Source organism: Orbicella franksi, chromosome 9, assembly GCF_964199315.1.
Source record: "Orbicella franksi chromosome 9, jaOrbFran1.1, whole genome shotgun sequence".
Taxonomy (NCBI): domain Eukaryota; kingdom Metazoa; phylum Cnidaria; class Anthozoa; order Scleractinia; family Merulinidae; genus Orbicella; species Orbicella franksi.
The window spans coordinates 29,465,566-29,485,254 of record NC_138153.1 but is presented as its reverse complement, the minus strand read 5'-3'; the positions used below and the strand labels follow the sequence as shown (position 1 = coordinate 29,485,254).

The 19,689-nt window shown below is 39.5% G+C and overlaps 2 protein-coding genes and 11 non-coding genes across 13 annotated transcripts; 5 read left to right on the top strand and 8 right to left on the bottom strand.

Annotated features, from left to right (window-relative positions):
• Positions 1 to 1,135: 1,135 nt before the first annotated feature.
• Trnaa-agc (transfer RNA alanine (anticodon AGC)) lies at positions 1,136 to 1,208 on the bottom strand. Its single transcript has one exon. It is a non-coding gene; the product is annotated as a tRNA-Ala (tRNA).
• Positions 1,209 to 3,040: 1,832 nt separating this feature from the next.
• On the bottom strand, positions 3,041 to 3,113 carry Trnai-gau (transfer RNA isoleucine (anticodon GAU)). The gene has a single exon. It is a non-coding gene; the product is annotated as a tRNA-Ile (tRNA).
• Positions 3,114 to 3,335: 222 nt separating this feature from the next.
• LOC145498614 (uncharacterized) lies at positions 3,336 to 3,692 on the top strand. The gene has a single exon (XM_081478513.1). It carries the CDS (start codon positions 3,336 to 3,338, stop codon positions 3,690 to 3,692), a length of 357 nt encoding a protein of 118 aa, XP_081334639.1.
• A 426-nt stretch (positions 3,693 to 4,118) lies between these two features.
• Positions 4,119 to 4,583, top strand: LOC145498613 (uncharacterized). The gene has a single exon (XM_081478512.1). The coding sequence runs from the start codon at positions 4,119 to 4,121 to the stop codon at positions 4,581 to 4,583; it is 465 nt and encodes a 154-aa protein (XP_081334638.1).
• Positions 4,584 to 8,662: 4,079 nt separating this feature from the next.
• Positions 8,663 to 8,735, bottom strand: Trnai-gau (transfer RNA isoleucine (anticodon GAU)). The gene has a single exon. It is a non-coding gene; the product is annotated as a tRNA-Ile (tRNA).
• Positions 8,736 to 9,629: 894 nt separating this feature from the next.
• Trnaa-agc (transfer RNA alanine (anticodon AGC)) lies at positions 9,630 to 9,702 on the bottom strand. The gene has a single exon. It is a non-coding gene; the product is annotated as a tRNA-Ala (tRNA).
• A 1,306-nt stretch (positions 9,703 to 11,008) lies between these two features.
• Positions 11,009 to 11,081, bottom strand: Trnaa-ugc (transfer RNA alanine (anticodon UGC)). The gene has a single exon. It is a non-coding gene; the product is annotated as a tRNA-Ala (tRNA).
• A 437-nt stretch (positions 11,082 to 11,518) lies between these two features.
• Positions 11,519 to 11,591, bottom strand: Trnaa-agc (transfer RNA alanine (anticodon AGC)). Its single transcript has one exon. It is a non-coding gene; the product is annotated as a tRNA-Ala (tRNA).
• A 730-nt stretch (positions 11,592 to 12,321) lies between these two features.
• Trnai-gau (transfer RNA isoleucine (anticodon GAU)) lies at positions 12,322 to 12,394 on the top strand. Its single transcript has one exon. It is a non-coding gene; the product is annotated as a tRNA-Ile (tRNA).
• Positions 12,395 to 13,202: 808 nt separating this feature from the next.
• Trnai-gau (transfer RNA isoleucine (anticodon GAU)) lies at positions 13,203 to 13,275 on the top strand. Its single transcript has one exon. It is a non-coding gene; the product is annotated as a tRNA-Ile (tRNA).
• Positions 13,276 to 13,531: 256 nt separating this feature from the next.
• On the top strand, positions 13,532 to 13,604 carry Trnaa-agc (transfer RNA alanine (anticodon AGC)). The gene has a single exon. It is a non-coding gene; the product is annotated as a tRNA-Ala (tRNA).
• Positions 13,605 to 15,723: 2,119 nt separating this feature from the next.
• Positions 15,724 to 15,796, bottom strand: Trnaa-agc (transfer RNA alanine (anticodon AGC)). The gene has a single exon. It is a non-coding gene; the product is annotated as a tRNA-Ala (tRNA).
• A 1,642-nt stretch (positions 15,797 to 17,438) lies between these two features.
• Trnai-gau (transfer RNA isoleucine (anticodon GAU)) lies at positions 17,439 to 17,511 on the bottom strand. Its single transcript has one exon. It is a non-coding gene; the product is annotated as a tRNA-Ile (tRNA).
• Positions 17,512 to 19,689: the final 2,178 nt, after the last annotated feature.

Here is a 19,689-nt window from a genome sequence, read left to right as displayed (position 1 = left end):
GTTGGGATTCCTGCACCTAAAACGCGAGTGTGCCGTATTTCTAAACGCGCGAGAACTTACGAGAGAAAAGAAAGTTTATATGGGCGAGAATCTCCAACCCAAACACTGTCCAAGTCGATAGTTTTCCACAAGTGAAATACACGTGTGTAGATTTGGGGGAGGGCTAAAAGCAGCATCTTTATAAAGTTAAGTAAGAACTGGTTGGGATCCCTGCACCTAAAACCGTTTCGGGCGTTAAGTATAAGTAGTGTAAAGTAGTGTAGTATACAATGTGGATGTAAAAGTAGTATGTAAAGTGATTAAGTAAATTACTGTGTACTGTAAAAGTGTGTGATAGTGTAATATACAATGTAGGTGTAGAGTCAAGTATAGTATATAATGTAAGTACTTTACAGTACGCGGGTAAAAGTTCCTGTTTTTTTTAAATGTAACTTAATGAATGTAATGTAATTATAAAAATAAATGAAAATAATAAAAAACTGTCCTTGAATTTTAGTAAACCGATTCTATCAAAGGTACAATAACCTCAAAATTAACAAAAACACAACGGCCGGGCTATATATCAACAGTAACATAATGAAAGTCACTTAATTTCGCGACACTTATTGTTCGCGTTACTTTAATTTCGCGATTTTTTTTTTCAATCGCGAAATTCGCGAAATAAACATGACGCGAAAATTTTATGCAATAAGATACTTTGGAAATGTTCAAGAAAATAAGTTGAATTTTGCCCTTTGGAGGAAAAAAACTAATGTTTGGAGAATCCGGGTATCGATCCCGGTACCTCCCGCATGCTAAGCGGATTTTAAATGTTACCATCTGATTTTGGCAAAGAATGACCGCTTGGCAGTTCACTAGACTCCTCTCGGGATTTCATATAACCCGAGTCATCAGACACTCCAAGATCGTCATCTTCGCCATCCTCGGCTGCTGGAGACAGAGAGTGAACGACAAAGAGTTTTGTTCTAGTTCTAGTAGAGAGCAGTGACTGTAATACAGTGATTTTGTGCAGCAAGACATAGCGCACTCCTCGCGTTTTATGAGCAGGTAGGTAAGGAAAAAGGAACTGCGAAAAGAAAACAAAACAAAACAAAAGACAAAGACATGTTACCATGAGTAGCAAAAATCTTGATCTTGGAGAATCCGGGTATCGATCCCGGTACCTCCCGCATGCTAAGCGGGCGCTCTACCATTTGAGCTAATTCCCCGGAATACGTTTGCCATTTGAAAGTCGTGAGTCCAATTGAAATAACTGAATATGTTTAAAACAGCTCAATTTTCTGTTCAAACAGAGAATACTGACTCAAAAGAACATCAGAAATGTAAACAAGTTCAGACAGGGTAGCCTGTGTTCATGATTCAGGTAATACTCTCAGGGTTGTCCTTAGAAGAGTTCCTGGAAAAAGAAAAGGAGACAAGTTGTGAAGTGATTTTGAATCCACATATCACAAAAAATAGAACGAACTTTTCGTGGTCCGTGCGAGGGTCGAACTCACAACCTTGGCGTTATCAGCACCACGATCTGCCCACTGAGCTAACAGACCAGTTCCTGTTACGCGAAAGTTAAAATAAAATAATCTACTGCAGGACCGGAATTTAGATTTTATCCGTGGTCTAATCTTTACAAAAACTGAATGGTCGGCAGTTTGCTAGACTCCTCTCCGGGATTTCATATCACCCGAATCATCAGACACTCCAAAATCGTCATCTTCGCCATCCTTGGCTGCTGGAGACAGAGAGTGAACGACAAGGACCCTTGTTCTAGCGCCAGTAGATAGCAGAGTGACTATAAAACAGCGATTTCTTGCAGGATTTCATGTTACACTACCCGTGTTTTATGAGCAGATAAAAGAGGAGAAAAAAATTGCACACAGAAAAGAAGCTATGTTAACATGGGTAGCAAAATCTTAATTGTGGAGAATCCGGGTATCGATCCCGGTACCTCCCGCATGCAAAGCGGGCGCTCTAATATTTGAGCTAATCCCCCAGAACGCAACACTCATGAGCAACTTATGTGGGAAATAACTGTGATTGAGTAGATTTAGAGATTTACATGATCTATATTACGGTATCTAGGCTTCTGACTAAAAATAAAGAGAAGAAAGAAAACAGCAGCCAAAAAAAAAATTTAAAAGCAATAATTCACTGACAGCAAATCTCGTTGTGGTCATGAGACAAAAAAGTATCAGTGGAGAATCCGGATGTTGATCAAGGTACTTTACGCATAATAAGCGCGCGCTCTACCATTTGAGATAATATAGCCAATAAATACAGATAAAGAATTTCTAAATAATAAGATAGCCGATAATCTCTGAAAACCTACTTTAGAAATAAAACAGAGGATTCAAAATTGGTTACCTCTCCCTTTCTATCGTTTGAAAACGAATTACGGACTTGCTGATGACCAATGACTTAGACATGCGTATACTGGAAAAAATCCTAAGTCCTGTTGTCAGGTAGAGTAAAAGAAGTATTGATGATGGTCTGTCTGTGGGTTGATCTGACGACATTGGCCATTCGGTCGTCACCTTTCAGTTCGTGAAGTCGTTATCTTGGCCTTCTTCGGCTGCCGAAGACAGAGACAGAGTCCGACGTAATTAATGGCAAAAGTACATAAGTGCTGAATAAAGACCAGAAAAAAGAACAGAAAAGCGAAAAATGTTTCCATGTGTAGTAAAAATGAGTTTGTGTTCCTTGGAGAATCCGGATATCGACATGATCGATCCCGGTTCCTCTCGCATGCTAAGCGTGCGCTCTGCCATTTGAGCTAATTCCCCGGAATACATTTTGTGACCCTAGATCCCACAACTGAATAGATTTAAAGTCGCTCAACTTTCTGGTCTAACAGAGAATACTGACTCCAAAAAAAACCACGAGAATTGTAAGCAAGTTCATATAGGGTAGTCCGGCTGTGTTCATGATATAAGTAATGCTCTAAGAGTTGTCCTTAGACGAATTTGCGGGGGGGGGAAAGAGACAAACATCAACTTTAAAATCTTTTTGAATCCACGTATGATAAAAGAATGAAAATAAATTCTTGTGGTCCGTGTGAGGATTGAACTCACGACCTTGGCGTTATCAGCACCACGCTCTGCCGACTGAGCTAACGGACCAATTGCTGTTCCTTATGTGTTACAATAAAAGCCAAATTACCGGTGTTTAAATGTTTCCCTTGATCTAATTTTGACAAGGAATGAATGCTTAGCAGTTCGCTGGACTCCTTTCGTAATTTCATATCACCCGAGTCATCAGACACTTGTTGTATATAAGTTAAGTATTTTAGTTAGGCGAGGTTAAATGAATAAATAAATCACTCCAAGGTCGTCATCTTCGTCATGCGCGAATGTACGAATTGGATACGTATTACACTGTTACCAGTCATCAGTAAGATCTTTGGAAGAGTGTTGACAAGTAGAATCAAAAAAGATGTCGACAACATCCTGAGGAAGGAACAAGCAGGTTTTCGAGAGAACAGAAGTACCATTGATCAGATCTTTGCTCTCAGGAATACACTTGAACAAGTCAACGAATGGAACGCAATTCTGTACACCCATTTCATAGACTTTGAGAAAGCGTTCGATTCTATACATAGAGAAAGTCTGTGGAACATCATGTCAATGTACGGAATCCCAGAAGAGCTTATCGAATTGGTGAAGGCGATGTACAACAACTTTGTGTGTGTGCAGTTCTAGATGAGGGTGAAACAACAGAATGGTTTCAAGTCCAGTCAGGAGTAAAGTAAGGTTGTGTCATGTCTGGTTTCCTATTTCTACTTGCAATTGACTGGGTCATGAGCAGAACTACGGAAGGTAGAAGAACTGGTATACGATGGAAGTTCACCGACGACATCGCTTTGTTGTCGTCTAGGTACCTCGACATAAGAGATAAGACCAACAGACTAGCCGATGAAGCTGCAAGAGTCGGTCTTAAGATCAATGCATAGAAGTCAAAAGTCATGCGGGTGAATGCCAAAAACGACCAACGATTAGAGATTAATGGTGAACAGGTAGAAGAGGTGGAAGAATTTGTGTCAGTTAGGCGCACTGCTGGACAAAAAAGGTGGAACAACCAAGGACATACAGCATAGGCTGAGTAAAGCTAGACAGGCTTTTTATAGGATGCGAAGAATATGGGGCACCAGTGAGACTGGCAGAAAGACGAAGGTACAATTGTTTAAAACAATTGTTAGGTCAGTTTTGATGTATGGCTGTGAAACTTGGAAACTTACGAAAACAGAAGCAAAGAAGCTGGACGGTTTCCAATACAAGTGCATGAAGAGGATTTTAAGAATAAGGTGGCCTCAGACCATCTCCCACCAACGAGCGAGACGTATAAGATGGAATTGGATTGGACATATAATGAGGAAAGACAGAGAGGAATATTGCGTCACAGCTCTGGAATGGAAGCCAGAAGGGAAAAGAAGGCCTGGTCGACCCAAAACAACATGGAGGAGAATGGTTGAAGATGAAAGGAAAACAGCTGGGTGGCAGTCATGGGCGAATGTCAGAAACCTCGCAGCAAACCGTAGTGGTTGGAAAGAGAATGTCAAAGCCTTATGTGCCTTATGGCATAAAGAGATATAGGATAGGATAGGAAGGTCGTCATCTTCACAATCCTCGGCTACCGGAGAGTGAACGACAAAGGCCTTTAGTGTTGTAGTGCCAGTACATAGCAGAGTGACTGTAATACGGATTTTGTGGAGGAAAGTCATGGCACACTACCCGCGTTTTATGAGACGATAAATGAGGAAACAGGAGCTGCAAACAGAAAAAGGACGGAAAAAGTTACCATGGGTAGCTTAAACCTTAATCTTGGAGAATCCAGGTATCGGATGGTCACAACCATATTTGCTATCACTGAAATATTGCTTTTTAATTTGTTTGTTTTTGCTGTTATTTTCTTTCTTTTTTTTTATTTTTAGTCAGAAGCCTATTAGAAACCCAAGTAGATTGCCCTGACGTTTGCTGCTCTTCTTTTCACTGGAATAAATATCCAAGGTGGTTGCCTGTTGTATAACGAATCTGATTACCCTGCTGAACTAGCTTAGAATTGTCATTTTCTTTTGTGTCAGTATTGCCTGTTTCTTTTCTTGTTAAAGGGAATAACCCATCGTAACAGATGATGATCTAATAGATACCGTAATATAGATCATGTAAATTTCTAAATCTACTCAATCACATTTATTTCCTACAAAAGTTGCTAACTTTGAGCTAGTTCAGCGGATTAATCAAATCTTTATAAATCGTGGAACGACCTCGGACATTTGTTTCTGCGAAAAGAAGAGCAGCAATGCATCGCTTTTTGCGGAAAACGTTAGGAAAATCTACTTGGATTTCTACAGTATAGGCTTTTGACAAAAAATAAAAAGAAAGCAATCAACAGCAAAAACAAACAAATTGAAACCAATATTTCACTGACGGCGAATATCATTGTTGTCACGAAAGAAAACAAGATGGCATCATTGGAGAATCCGGGCATCGATCCCGGTACCTCCCGCATGCTAAGCAGGCGCTCTACCATTTGAGCTAATTCCCCATACACAATTACCCTTTCTGTGGTTATTAAACAATTGCTTTCCTTAATGTAGCCAGTTCATTTACCTCAGATAACGAATTCCTAAATAATTGGATAATCGATAATCTCTTCAATCCAACATTACAAATAAGAACAGAATCAACTATGGTTATATCTGCCTTTCTTTGGTTTGCGAACAAATTATGGAATTGCTGATAACCAATTCCTCAGATACTCGTATACTAAACTTGAAAAACTGTAGTCTTTCTGTCAGGCAGAAGAAAGAAGTATTGGTAATGGTCTCTGTGAGGGTTCAACTCACGACTTTGGCCCTTCGGTCACAGTAATTTTCCTCCTAATTTTCTTGAGCCCTTTGCTCCTGTCAGTTCATGAAGTTGTTATTTTGGCCTTCCTTGGCTGCCGGAGACAGAAAGTAAACGATCAAGGACCTTTCTTTTAATTTCAGGAAATAGCAGAGTGAGTGTAGTACAGTGATTTCGTGCAGGAAGTCATGACACGCAAACCGCATAGGTAACAGTAACTACAGATAAATAGGGAAAAAAGACCAGCGAAAAGAAAAGAAAAGACAAAAAATGCTGCAAAGAGTAGCAAAAATGTTTTCGTTTTCCCTGGAGAACCCGGACAGATACGTTTGCCGTTTGAAAGTTGTGATTCCCGTTTCTGTAACTGAATAGATCTAAATTAATTAGCTCAATTTTCTATTCAAATCGAGAACACCGAGTTCAGGCACGGTAGCCTATGTTCATGATTCAGGTCATGTTCTCAGGTTCAGTCCTTAGAAGAAATTGCAGAAAAGAAGAGACGCGAATATCAGCTTCAAATAGTTGTTGAATCCACGTATCATAAAAAAATAAAAAGAAATTCATCCGTGTGAGGGTCGAACTCGAAACCTTGACGTTATCAGCACCACGCTCTGCCGACTGAGCTAACGGACCAATTGTAGTTACGTAGGTGATAAATTAAAAAGCAAATTATTTTGAAATCTACTGCAGGACCCGAGTTTAAATGTCACCATCTGATTTTGGCAAAGAATGACCGCTTGGCAGTTCACTAGACTCCTCTTGGGATTTCATATAACCCGAGTCATCAGACACTCCAAGATCGTCATCTTCGCCATCCTCGGCTGCAGGAGATGAGAGTGAACGACAAAGAGTTTTGTTCTAGTTCCAGTAGAGAGCAGTGACTGTAATACAGTGATTTTGTGCAGTAAGTCATACCACACTCCTCGCGTTTTATGAGCTGGTAGATAAGGAAAAGAAAACTGCGAAAAGAAAACAAGACAAACGAAAACAAAAGACAAAGACATGTTACCATGAGTAGCAAAAATCTAGATCTTGGAGAATCCGGGTATCGATCCCGTTACCTCCCGCATGCAAAGCGGGCGCTCTACCATTTGAGCTTATCCTCCGGTACGCAAGAATCAGGCGGAAAATGACTGTGATTGAGTAGATTTAGAGATTTACATGATCTATATTAAGGTATCTAGTAGATCATCAGCTGCGGTGATGGGTTAATTAGTCTAACAAGAAAAGGAAGCATACAATACTAACGCAAAGAACATATTAAGCTAGTTTAGGAAGGTAATCAGGGGCCCGTTTCTCGAAGGTCCCGAAAAATTTTCGCACCGGAAAGCCATAGCAAAATCTCAAACCTTATGATTACAGAACTGTTTTATTCACATATTCTTAATATGAAGAGAGGTTCTCAGGGTTCAGTCCTTAGAAGAATTAGAAATTACAGGAAAAAAGAGAGGCGAATATCAGCTTCGAAATGTTTTGGAATCCACGTATCATAAAAACTGCAGAGTGACTGTAATACAGTGATTCTGTGCAGGAAGTCATGACACACTACTATGGGTAGCACAAATCTTTATCTTGGAGAATCCGGGTATCGATCCCAGTACTTCCAGCATGCAAAGCGGGCGCTCAACTAATTGAGCTAATCCCCCAGAACACATCACTCATGAGCAACTTATGTGGAAATAACTGTGATTGAGTAGATTTAGAAATTTACATGATCTATACTACTGTATCTAGCAGATCATCATCTTTGATGATTGGCGGTTAATTCCTTTAACAAGAAAAGAAACAGAGAATAATGGCACAAACGAAAATGACAATTTTAAGCTACTTCAGCAGGGTAATCAGATTTGTTATACAACGGGTCACCACCCTGGACATTTTATTCTACTTAAAAGAAGAGTAACAAACGTTAGGGCAACCCACTTTGTTTATTTTCTGACTGAAAATAAACAAAAGAAGGAAGAAAACAGCAGCAAAAACGAACAAATTAAAAAGCAATAATTTACTGATAGCAAATATCGTTGCAGTCATCAGAGATAATTAAAAAAGGAAGTATCACTGGAGAATCCGGGTATCGATCAAGGTACTACACGCATGATAAGCGGGCGCTCTACCATTTGAGGAAATATATCCAGTAACTTCAGATAACGAATTTTTAAGTAAAAAGATAGCCGATAATCCCTGAAACCGAACTTTACAAATAAAATACAGATTCAAAATTGGTTACCTCTCCCTTTCAATCGTTTGCGAACGAATTACGGACTTGCTGATGACCAATGACTTAGACACGCGTATACCGGTAGAGTAAAACAAGTATTGGTTATGGTCTCTGTGAGGGTTGATCTGACGACCTTGGCTCCTCGGTTGTCTCCTTTCATTTCGTGAAGTCGTTATCTTGGCCTTCCTCCGCTGCCGGAGACAGATAGTAAATGACCAAGGACCTCTTTTGCAGTGCCAGAAAATAGCAGAGAGACTGTAATACGGTGATTTTGTGCAGAAAGTTAAGAATCTCTACCGAAGTAAGCAATAGCAACAGTAAATAAGTAATGAATAAAGACCAGTAAAAAGAAAAGAAAAGAGAAAAATGTTGCCGTGAGTAGCAAAAATGTGTTTGTGCTCCTTGGAGAATCCGGGTATCGATCCCGGTTCCTCCCGCATGCTAAACGGGCGCTCTACCATGTGAGCTAATTCCCCGGTATACATTTTGTGACTCCAGTTCCTATAGCTGAATAATCTTAAAGTAGCTCAACCTCCTGTTTTAACAGAGAAAACTGACTCCAAAAAAAAATCCACGAGAATCATAAAAAAATGAAAATGAATTCTTGTGGTCCGTGTGAGGGTCGAACTCACGACCTCGGCGTTATCAGCACCACGCTCTGCCAACTGAGCTAACGGGCCAATTGCAATTGCGCAAGTGTTAACTTAAAAGTCAAACTATTATGTAATCACCTGCAAGACTGGAGTTGAAATGCTACCATCTAATTTTGGCAAAGAATTAGCACTTGGCAGTTCGCTAGACTCCTCTCGAGATTTCATTTCACCCGAGTCATCAGACACTCCAAAGTAGTCATCTTCGCCATCCTCGGTTGCTGGAGATAGAGGGTGAACGACAAGCACCTTTGTTCTAGTTCCAGTAGACAGCAATGACTGTAATACAGTGATTTTGTGCAGCAAGTTATGACACACTATCCGCGTTTTAAGAGCAGATAAATAAGGAAAAGAGAACTGCGAAAAGAAAACAAAACAAAACAAGAGACAAAAACATGTTACAATGAGTAGCAAAAATCTTGATCTTGGAGAATCCGGGTATCGATCCCGGTACTTCCCGCATGCAAAGCGGGCGCTCTACCATTTGAGCTAATCCCCCAGAACACATTCCTCAACAGAAACTTATAAGTGAAATTACCGTGATTGAGTAGATTTAGAGATTTATACGATCTATATATTACGGTATCTAGTAGACCATCATCTGCGGTGATGGATTAATTCATTTAACAAGAGAGGATACAGACAATATTGACAGAAAATAACATCATAAAAATTTTAAGCTAGCTCTCAGCAGGATAATCAGATCCGTTATATATAGGGAAACCACCTTATATATTTATTCCAGTGAAATGAAGAGCAGCAAATGTTAGGGCAATCTACCTGGGTTTCTACAGTAGGCTTCTGACAAAAAATAAAGAGAAGAAGAAAGAAAACAATAACAAAAAGAGCCAATTAAAAAAATATATTTCACTAACAGCAAATATCGTTGTTGTCATCAGAGATAATTAAAAAAGAAAGTATCACTGGAGAATCCGGGTATCGATCCCGGTACCTCCCGCATGCTAAGCGGGCGCTCTGCCATTTGAGCTAATTCCCCAGACACGGTTTTGTCTCCTTTTGTTTTAAGACAATTTTTTCTTTAATATAGCCAGTAACTCAGACAACGAATTTCTGAATAATAAAATAATCAAAAATCTCTGCAACTTAACATTAGAAATAAAAAACGAGAATCCAAAATGCGATACACTTAAAAAAAAGGAGCACACTTGAAAAAATGCGCTACAGTTGAAAAAATGCGGCATAATTGGAAAAAATGCGGCACACTTGAAAACTGATGCGGCGCACTTAAAAAAAAGCGCCACACTTGAAAAAATGCGCTACACTTGAAAAAATGCGACAAACTTGAAAAAATGCGTCACACTTCAGAAAATGCGCCACACGTGGAAAAATGCAGCATACTGAAAAAAATGCGGCACACTTTAAAAAATGCGGCAAACTTGAGAAAATGCGGCACACTTGAAAAAATACGCCACACTTGAAAAAATTCGCCACCCTTGAAAAAATGCCCCACACTTGAAAAAATGCAGCACGCCTGGAAAACTGCGGCACACTTGAAAAAATGCGCCAAAGTTAAAAAAAAATGCGGCATACTTGAAAAAAAGCGCCACACTTAACAAAATGCGGTATACTTGAAAAAAAGCACCACACTTGAAAAAATGCGGCACACTTTAGGAATGCGCCACACTTGAAAAAATACGCCACACTTAACTTGAAAAAATTCGGCATACTTGAAGAAATGCGGCCGACTTGGAAAAATGCACCACGCTTGAAAAAATACGGTAACCTTAAAAAATGCGGCACACTTAAAAAATGCGCCGATAAAATGCGGCATACTATAAAAATACGTTACACTTGAAAAAATGCAACATACTTGGAAAAATGCGCCACACTTGGCAAAATGCGGCACACTTGGGAAAATGCACAGTTTTGCATAAAATTGTTTATATCTCCCTTTCTACCGTTTGCCAAAGATTTCGGGAAGTGCTGATGTCTAATGCCTTAAATAATTGTATGGTGTCAGGTAGATAAAAAGAAGTATTGGTAATTGTCTCTGTGAAGGTTGAACTCACGACCTTGCACTCTAGGTCGACTCCTCTCAGATTATGAGGTTGTTGTCTTGGCCTTCCTCGGCTGCCGGAGAAAGAGAGTAAGCGACCAAGGACCTTTTATCCAGTGCCAGGAAATAGCAGAGTGACTGAAGTACAGTGACGTTGGGCAGAACGTTATAAATCTCCACTGAAGTGAGTAACAGTAACATTGGATAAGTAAGGAAAAAAGACCAGCAAAAAGAAAATAAAAAGACAAAATGTTGCCATGAGTAGCAAAAATGCTTTTGTTTTCCTTGGAGAATCCGGGTATCGATCCCGGTACCTCCCACATGCAAAGCGGGCGCTCTACCATTTGAGCTAATCCCCCCGACCGCGTACGTCCCTCAATAGGAACTTATGATCGAAATTACTGTGATTTAGCAGATTTAGAGATTTACATGATCTATATTACGGTATCTACTAGATCATCATGTGTGGTGTTCGGTTAATCCCTTTAACAAGAAAATATACAGACAGTACTGACATGAAAGAAAATGACAATTTCAAGCTAGTTCGCAGAATAATCACGTATATCGGGGAACGACCTTGGAGATACGTTCCAGTGAAATGAACAGCAGCAATACAATCGCAGCTTTTTGCCGAAATCGTTAGAGGAATCTACTTGGGTTTCTACGGTAAGCTTCTGACAAAAAAAAAAAGAAAGAAGAAGAAAAGAGTTGCAACAACGAACAAATTAAAAAAAAACAACACCTCACTGATGGCAAATATCGTTGTTGTCAGGAGAAAAAAGAAAGAATGTTTCATTGGAGAATCCGGGTATCGATCCCGGTACTTCCCGCATGCTAAGCGGGCGCTCTACCATTTGAGCTAATTCCCCATTGCACAGGTGTTTTAATGAAAATAAAGTTTTGAATTCAAATAAATTCAACTATTCAGCACATCGTAACTATTTGGAAATTTTCGTCAAATTTTACAGAAAATAGAAAAGGAGACATTTAATATATTACCTTTATTACTATCTTCTAACACTTAAAAAAAAAAAAGCTATTTTTAAATAATTCAAGAAAAATTTAAGGTGGCTCTGAACCCTATGTACCGAATTCAACTTTGCCAAAAGTTGCATCTTAACATACTTATCAAAATTTGATAATATAAAAAATTATCCATGTCGTGTATGAATTATAAGCCCCTAAAGCTGTAGTTAAGGGTGTTTTTAGCAGGTTATTCTGTTGCTATGGTAATCCATTGTGTCACAAAAATGATCACAACGAGTTCAGCGATGATTGGGCAGTTTGTTGATACAATGATTTTAGCATCAAGTGATAAAGAGCGGTTATAATGACCCATCAAAATATAACTGCTGGAAATTGTTTTGAGCTATCTTAAATTAGTCTTTTTATTTGTGTAAGCCTCGTGTCTCGACGTAATCTAAGGGCGCGGCGAGATAAATCAAACTGCCACAAGTACTGAATTCGTTGTTTAAGTTTCTCTTTACATTTTCTTTGATACATGTATCCCCAAACTCCACTAGTCTTTATTCACCATTGTGGTTATTCACTATTCAGTAACCACATGTCCTCTTTGTTTCACATTTGGTAACAGCAACTGGGCCGTTAGCTCAGTCGGCAGAGCGTGGTGCTGATAACGCCAAGGTCGTGAGTTCGAACCTCACACGGACCAGACAGTTGCCAGATTTGTCAACAATTATGCTGAATAATTTTTTTTGCTGTGTTCAACTCGATCATGTTTTTCCCTTGGTGATCATCGGTTAAAAATTCATAGCCTTTTGTATGACTTAAGTACCTGAATGTAACTCCTGACTGTAATAAACTGTTAGTTTTCCAAACAAATTACAATAATTAACTGAAAATGGACACAATACAAACAAAATACTCCATTTAAGAGCTCTGTTTATAGGTAGCTTTTGTTAATTTTAAAGGGTAAAAGATAGCGTTACAGAACTGATTTATACCATGTCATAGACATACAGTGGCCACCACAATCAATGCCATATGCTCGAAGCGCATGGTGGGAAGATTGGGGGTAATACCGTCGAATATACAACGGCTTTCCTGTATTCTGTTTGGCTGTATTTTCTATGGCATGGTATAATAAAGATCAATATAGGTCAAGTAAGTCTCTAAATCTGCTCAATCGCAGTAATTTTTCTCATAAGTTTTCAAAAAGAGTTATGTTCTGGGGGATTAGCTCAAATGGTACAGCGCTCGCTTTGCATGCGGGAGGTACAGGGATCGATGCCCGGATTCTTCAAGAAAAATATTTTTGCTACCCATGGTAACATTTTGTTTTGTTTTAATTCTAAGCACTTCTTTTTATCTGCTGATAAAACGCAGTTAGTGTGCCGTGACGCCCTGTACAAAATCAGTGTACTAGCGAACTGCCAAGCGTTCATTCTTTACCAAATTTAGATGGTCCTGCTGAATATTACGAATTTGCCTTTTGTTTTTACCCTTGTGTAACAGCAATTGGTCCGTTAGCTCAGTCGGTAGAGCGTGGTGCTGATAACGCCAAGGTCGTGAGTTCGACCCTCACACGGACCACATAAATTTCGTTTCACTTTTTATGATACGTGGATTGAAAATCATTTTACAGCTGATGTTCGTCTCTTTTTCTTTTTCCATCAAACTGTTCTAAAGACAACCTGAATCATGAACAAATGCTACCCTGCCTGAACTAGCTTACAATTCTCATGTTGTTTTGAGTCAGTATTTTCTGTTTGAACAGAACTTTGAGCCACTTTAAATCTATTCAGTTAGAGCAATTAGAGTCACAACTTTCAAACGGCAAACGCATTTCGGGGAATTAGCTCAAATGGTAGAGCGCCCGCTTAGCATGTGGGAGGTACCGGGATCGATACCCGGATTCTCCGAGGAAAACAAAAGCATTTTTGCTACTCATGGCAACATTTTGTCTTTTTATTTTCCTTTTGCTGGTCTTTTTTCCTTACTTATCGAATGTTACTGTTATTCACTTCGGTGGAGATTTATAACGTTCTGCCCAACGTCACTGTACTACAGTCACTCTGCTATTTCCTGGCACTGGATAAAAGGTCCTTGGTCGTTTACTCTCTTTCTCCGGCAGCCGAGGAAGGCCAAGACAACAACCTCATAATCTGAGAGGAGTCGACCTAGAGTGCAAGGTCGTGAGTTCAACCTTCACAGAGACAATTACCAATACTTCTTTTTATCTACCTGACACCATACAATTATTTAAGGCATTAGACATCAGCACTTCCCGAAATCTTTGGCAAACGGTAGAAAGGGAGATATAAACAATTTTATGCAAAACTGTGCATTTTCCCAAGTGTGCCGCATTTTGCCAAGTGTGGCGCATTTTTCCAAGTATGTTGCATTTTTTCAAGTGTAACGTATTTTTATAGTATGCCGCATTTTATCGGCGCATTTTTTAAGTGTGCCGCATTTTTTAAGGTTACCGGATTTTTTCAAGCGTGGTGCATTTTTCCAAGTCGGCCGCATTTCTTCAAGTATGCCGAATTTCTTCAAGTTAAGTGTGGTGCATTTCTTCAAGTGTGGCGCATACTTTCAAGTGTGCCGCATTTTGTCAAGTACGGCCATTTTTTTTACTGTGGCGCATTTTTTCAAGGGTGCCGTAATTTTTCAAGTGTGGCGCATTCCTAAAGTGTGCCGCATTTTTTCAAGTGTGGTGCTTTTTTTCAAGTATACCGCATTTCGGTGGAGATTTATAACGTTCTGCCCAACGTCACTGTACTACAGTCACTCTGCTATTTCCTGGCACTGGATAAAAGGGTCCTTGGTCGTTTACTCTCTTTCTCCGGCAGCCGAGGAAGGCCAAGACAACAACCTCATAATCTGAGAGGAGCCTTGAACTTAGAACTTGCGATCTAGTTTATATTCTTAGTTCGATAAAGCTATTCAGCTAGCCGGAAACAGCTTAGCCTACTTAATTATGTCACATTTAGTTTCGTTTTATGAGTAGAAAAATGAGAAAAAAAGAATCGCAAAAAAGAGAACAAGACAAAAAAATTATCTTCATCTTGGAGAATCCGGGTATCGATCCCGGTACTTCCCGCATGCAAAGCGGGCGCTCTACCATTTGAGCTAATCCCCCATTGTACAGGTATTTTAATGAAAATAAGGCTATGCAATAAAATAAACTGATAATGCGAAGCTATATCCATGTTTTCGACAAATTTTGCTGAAAACGAAAGGAGATATTAACGCGCTACCTTTATTGTGATTTTAAAACACTTAATAAGGCTATTTTAAAATTATTCAAGAAGTGGTAATTTACCAGGTAACATTAAAGAATTACTGTAGATCTGAATTTTGTATTTCGGAGTGAAAAACACCGCAACATTCCAACAAGGTGAACATTTATTACCAGTTTTCATTGCATACACGAGTTGAACTTAGAACTTACGATCTAGTTTATATTCTTAGTTCGTCAAAACTATTCAGATAGCATTTAGAAAAAGACAAATAAATTATCTTTATCTTAGAGAATCCGGGTATCGATCACTGTAATTCCCACAAGCAAAGCGGGCGCTCTACCGTTTGAGCTAATTCCCCAGAATACACCCCCATTGGAAACTTTAATATGAGTGAAAGAACTGTGATTGAGTAGATTTAGAGATATACATGATGTATATTACCGTATTTAGTAGAACATCATCTGCGGTGATGGGTTAATCCATTAACAAGAAAAGAAACAGACAATCCTGACACAAAATAACTTGACAATTTTAAACTAGTTCAGCAAGGTAATCAGATCCGTTATATATCGGGGAACGACCTTGGAAATTTGTCCAGTGAAAAGAAAAGCAGCAATAGAATGCTTTTCGGCGTAAAACGTTAGGAAATCTACTTGGGTGTCTAAACGGTTGGCCTCTGACAAAAGATGTAAAAAAAGAAAGAAAGCAACAGCAAAAACACGTTATTTAAAAAAACAATATTTAGCTGCGTAGCAAATATCATTTTTTCACGAGAATAAAAAAGAAACAGTATCATTGGAGAATCCGGGTATCGATCCCGGTACCTCCCGCATGCTAAGCGGGCGCTCTACCATTTGAGCTAATTCCCCAAATACAATGTTTGCATTGCAGATGGCCAATGCCTTAGATACTCATATACTAAAAAACAACACGTGAAGTCATGCTGTCAGGTAGAGAAAAAGAATCATTGGTAATGGTCTTTGTGAGGGTTCAAAACACAACCTCCGCCTTTCGGTCTTCTCTTTTCAGTTCGTGAGGTCGTTATCTTGGCCTTCCTCGGCTGCCGGAGACAGAGAGCAAATAATCAAGAACCTTTCTTCTAGCGCCTGGAAATAGCAGAGTGACTATAGTCGAGTGATTTTGTGCAGGGAGCCATGGCACTCTTCCCACGTAGGTAACAGTAACTGGAGATAAATTAGGAAAGAAAGACCAGCAAAAAGAAAAGAAACGACAAAAATGTTGCCATGAGTAGCAAAAATGTTATTGCCTTGTCCTTGGAGAATCCGCGTATCGATCCCGGTACCTCCCGCATGCTAAGCGGGCGCTCTACCATTTGATTTAATTCCCCGGAATACGTTAACTATTTGAAAGTTGTGTCTCCAATCGCTGTAACTGAATAGATTTAAAGTAGCTCAAGTTCCTGTTCAAACAGAGAATACTGACTCAAAAGAACATGAGAGTTGTAAGTAAGTTCAGACAGGGTAGCCAGGCTGTGTTCGTGATTCAGGTAATGCTCTCAAGTTTGTCCTTAAGGAGTTTGCAAAGAAACGGAGACGAATATCAGCTTTACAACCTTTTTTATCCACGTATCAAAAATAATAACAATAAATATTTGTGGTCCGTCTGGGGATCGAACTCACGACCTTGGCGTTATCAGCACCACGCTATACCGACTGAGCTAACGGACAATTTGCTGTTACAAATTAGCTTCTAGAATACTGCAAGACTGGATTCTTAAATCATCTTAAATGTTGTCATCTAATTTCGAGAAAGAATGAATGCTTGGCGGTTCGCTAGACTCCTTTCGGGATTTCATATCACCCAAGACATCAAACACTCCAAGGTCGTCATCTTCGCCATCCTCGGCTGCTGGAGATATAGGGTGAACAACTAGGACCTTTGTTCTAGTGTCAGTAGATAGCACGGTGACTTTAATACTAGCCTGCTGAACAGGCGGATTAGCAGGCTCTAGCGCGATACACGAACGTATTGCGCTAGAACACGCTAATCCGCCTGTACTGTAGGCTACTTTAATACAGTAATTTTGTGCAGACAGTCATGTGCAGGTAAATGAGGAAAAGAGAATTACAAAAAGGAAAGAAAAGACATAAATGTTACTATTGTTGCAAAGAACTTGGCCTTGGAGAATCCGCGTATCGATCCCGGTACTTCCCGCATGCGAAGCGGGCGCTCTACCATTTCAGCTAATTCCCCGGAATACGCGTTTGCCATTTGAAAGTAGTGGCTGCAGTTGGTGTAACTGAATAGATTTAAAGTATCTCAATTTTCTGTTCAAACAGAGAATATTGACTCAACAGAACATGGAGATTGTAATCTAGTTCAGCCACTTTGTAGCCTGTGTTCAAGATCCAGGTATTGCTCTCAGTGTTTTCCTTGAGGCGTTTGCTGAGAAAAAAGAGACGAACATCAGCTTTAAAATCTTTTTGAATCACGTAACAAAACAACAACAACAAAAAACAAACACAAAGTTAAAAAAAAAATACATTGTCGTGGTCCGTGTGAGGGTCGAACTCACGACCTTGGCGTTATCAGCACCACGCTCTACCGACTGAGCTAACGGACCAACTGCTGCCACATAGTTGTTGAAATAGGAACTCAAATTAGTTTGTAGTCTACTGCAGGACCGGATTTTAAATGCTACCATTGACTCTGGTAAAGAGTGAGCGTGTGGCAGTTCGCAAAACTTTTCTCTTTCATATCGCCCGAGACATCAGACACTCCAAGGTCGTCATCTTCGCCATCCTCGGCTGCTGGAGATAGCCTGAGCGTGAACGACAAGGACCTTTGTTTTAGCGTGTGCCAGTAGAGAGCAGAGTGACTGGAATACAGTGATTTTGCGCAGGAAGTCATGACACACTAGTACTACCCGCGTTCTATGAGCAGATAAATAAGAAAAAGAGAACTACAAAAAGGAAAGAAAAGACAAAAAAAAGTTACTATTGTTGCAAAAGACTTGGCATTGGAGAATCCGGGTATCGATCACGGTACTTCCCGCATGCAAAGCGGGCGCTCTACCATTTGAGCTAATCCCCCAGAATAAACTGCTGATAGAAACTTATGAGTCAAATTAGTGTGATTAAGTAGATTTAAAGATTTATATGATCGATATTACGGTATCTAGTAGATCATCATCTGCGGTGATGTTCCAGTAATCCCTTTAACAAGAAAAGAAACAGACAATACTGACACAAAAGAACATGACAATTTGAAGCTAGTTTAGCAGGATAACCAGATCTGTTATATATCGGGGAACGACCCTGGACATTTGTTTTAGTGAGAATAGAGCAGCAATAGAATGATTTTTGCGGAAAACGTTAGGTCAATCTACTTGGAATTCTACCGTAGGCTTGTCGCAAAAAAAAACAAAATATGGAGGAAAGAAACAACAACAAAAATGAGAAAATTAAAAAAAAGCCCCAGTGTTCTTATGAGAAGAAAAGGTGTCTTGGAGAATCCGGGTATCGATCCCGGTACCTCCCGCATGCTAAGCGGGCGCTCTACCATTTGAGCTTATTCCCCCAGACAAAGGTTTCTTGGGTTTGGTTATAAAATAATTCCTGTCCTTAATATAGCCTGTTCAGTAACTTCAGAGAACAAATTTGTAAGTAATGAGATAATCGATAGTACTTTAGAAACTGAATAAAAGAGAATCCAAAATTGGTGATGTCTTTCTTTCTATCGTTTGTTATGATCAACGCCTTAGATATTCGTACTGCAAAACCGAAAACAAAAAAACTAAATGAAGTCCTGCTGTCAGGTAGAGAAGAAGAAGTATTGGTAATGGTCTGGGTAAGGGTTGAACTCAAGACCTTGGCCCTTCGGTCGGCTCCTTTCAGTTCGTGGAGTCGTTATCTCGGCCTACCTCGGCGGAGAGAGAGAATAAACGACCAAGGACCTTTGTTCTAGTGCCAGGAGATATCAGAGTGACTGTAGTACAGCAGGAGACTCATATCAAGAAGTAATGATGGCACTCTACCCGCAGAGATAACAGTAACAGTAGATAAGAAGGGGAAAAAGACCAGCAAAAAGAAAAGAAAATACAAAAAAATGTTGCAATGAGTAGCAAAAATGTGTTTGATTTCCTTGGAGAATCCGGGTAACGATCCCGGTACCTTCCACATGCTAAGCGAGCGCTCTACCGTTTGAGCTAATTCCCCTGAATACGTTATGAAGTAGATCAATTGTTTTTCTTCAAAAAGAGAATACTGACTCATAATTTTAGAAAACGGATTTCCAGCCTTTGTCAAAAATTACATAAAGTAAAAAAGGAGATTTCAATGCGCTACATTTACTGTCATTTTAAAACAATTTAAAATACTATATACTATTTTTAAAATGTTCCAGAAAATTAGTTGAATTTTGTCTTTTGGAGGAAAAATCTACTGTCTGGAGAATCCGAGTATCGATCCCGGTACCTTCCGCATACAATGCGGGCGCTCTACCATTTGAGCTAATTCCCGTAACGTCCATGAAAACGTTCTATATATTTAAAGTGTTCTGGTAAACTTCATTTAACTGAACATTACGCTAACAAAATAAATTGTTCACAGCTGACTAGCTCTCTTGGGTATTATTTGAAGATGTGGGGCTTAGTAAATGGGGCCCCTTGACAAAATCACCGATTTCAGGGGACAGACGCTGGAGTCAAATCAGCCCGATTAAGCAATGCTTGTTTAGCTGTGATGTCAAAAATGTACGTGATCAAAATCAAAATTATCATTTTTTTGACTGTCTAACGGCT

Coding starts and splice junctions, on each gene's coding strand:
- LOC145498614 (XM_081478513.1), top strand. CDS start 3,336: ATGCGCGAATGTACGAATTGGATACGTATTACACTGTTACCAGTCATC.
- LOC145498613 (XM_081478512.1), top strand. CDS start 4,119: ATGCGAAGAATATGGGGCACCAGTGAGACTGGCAGAAAGACGAAGGTA.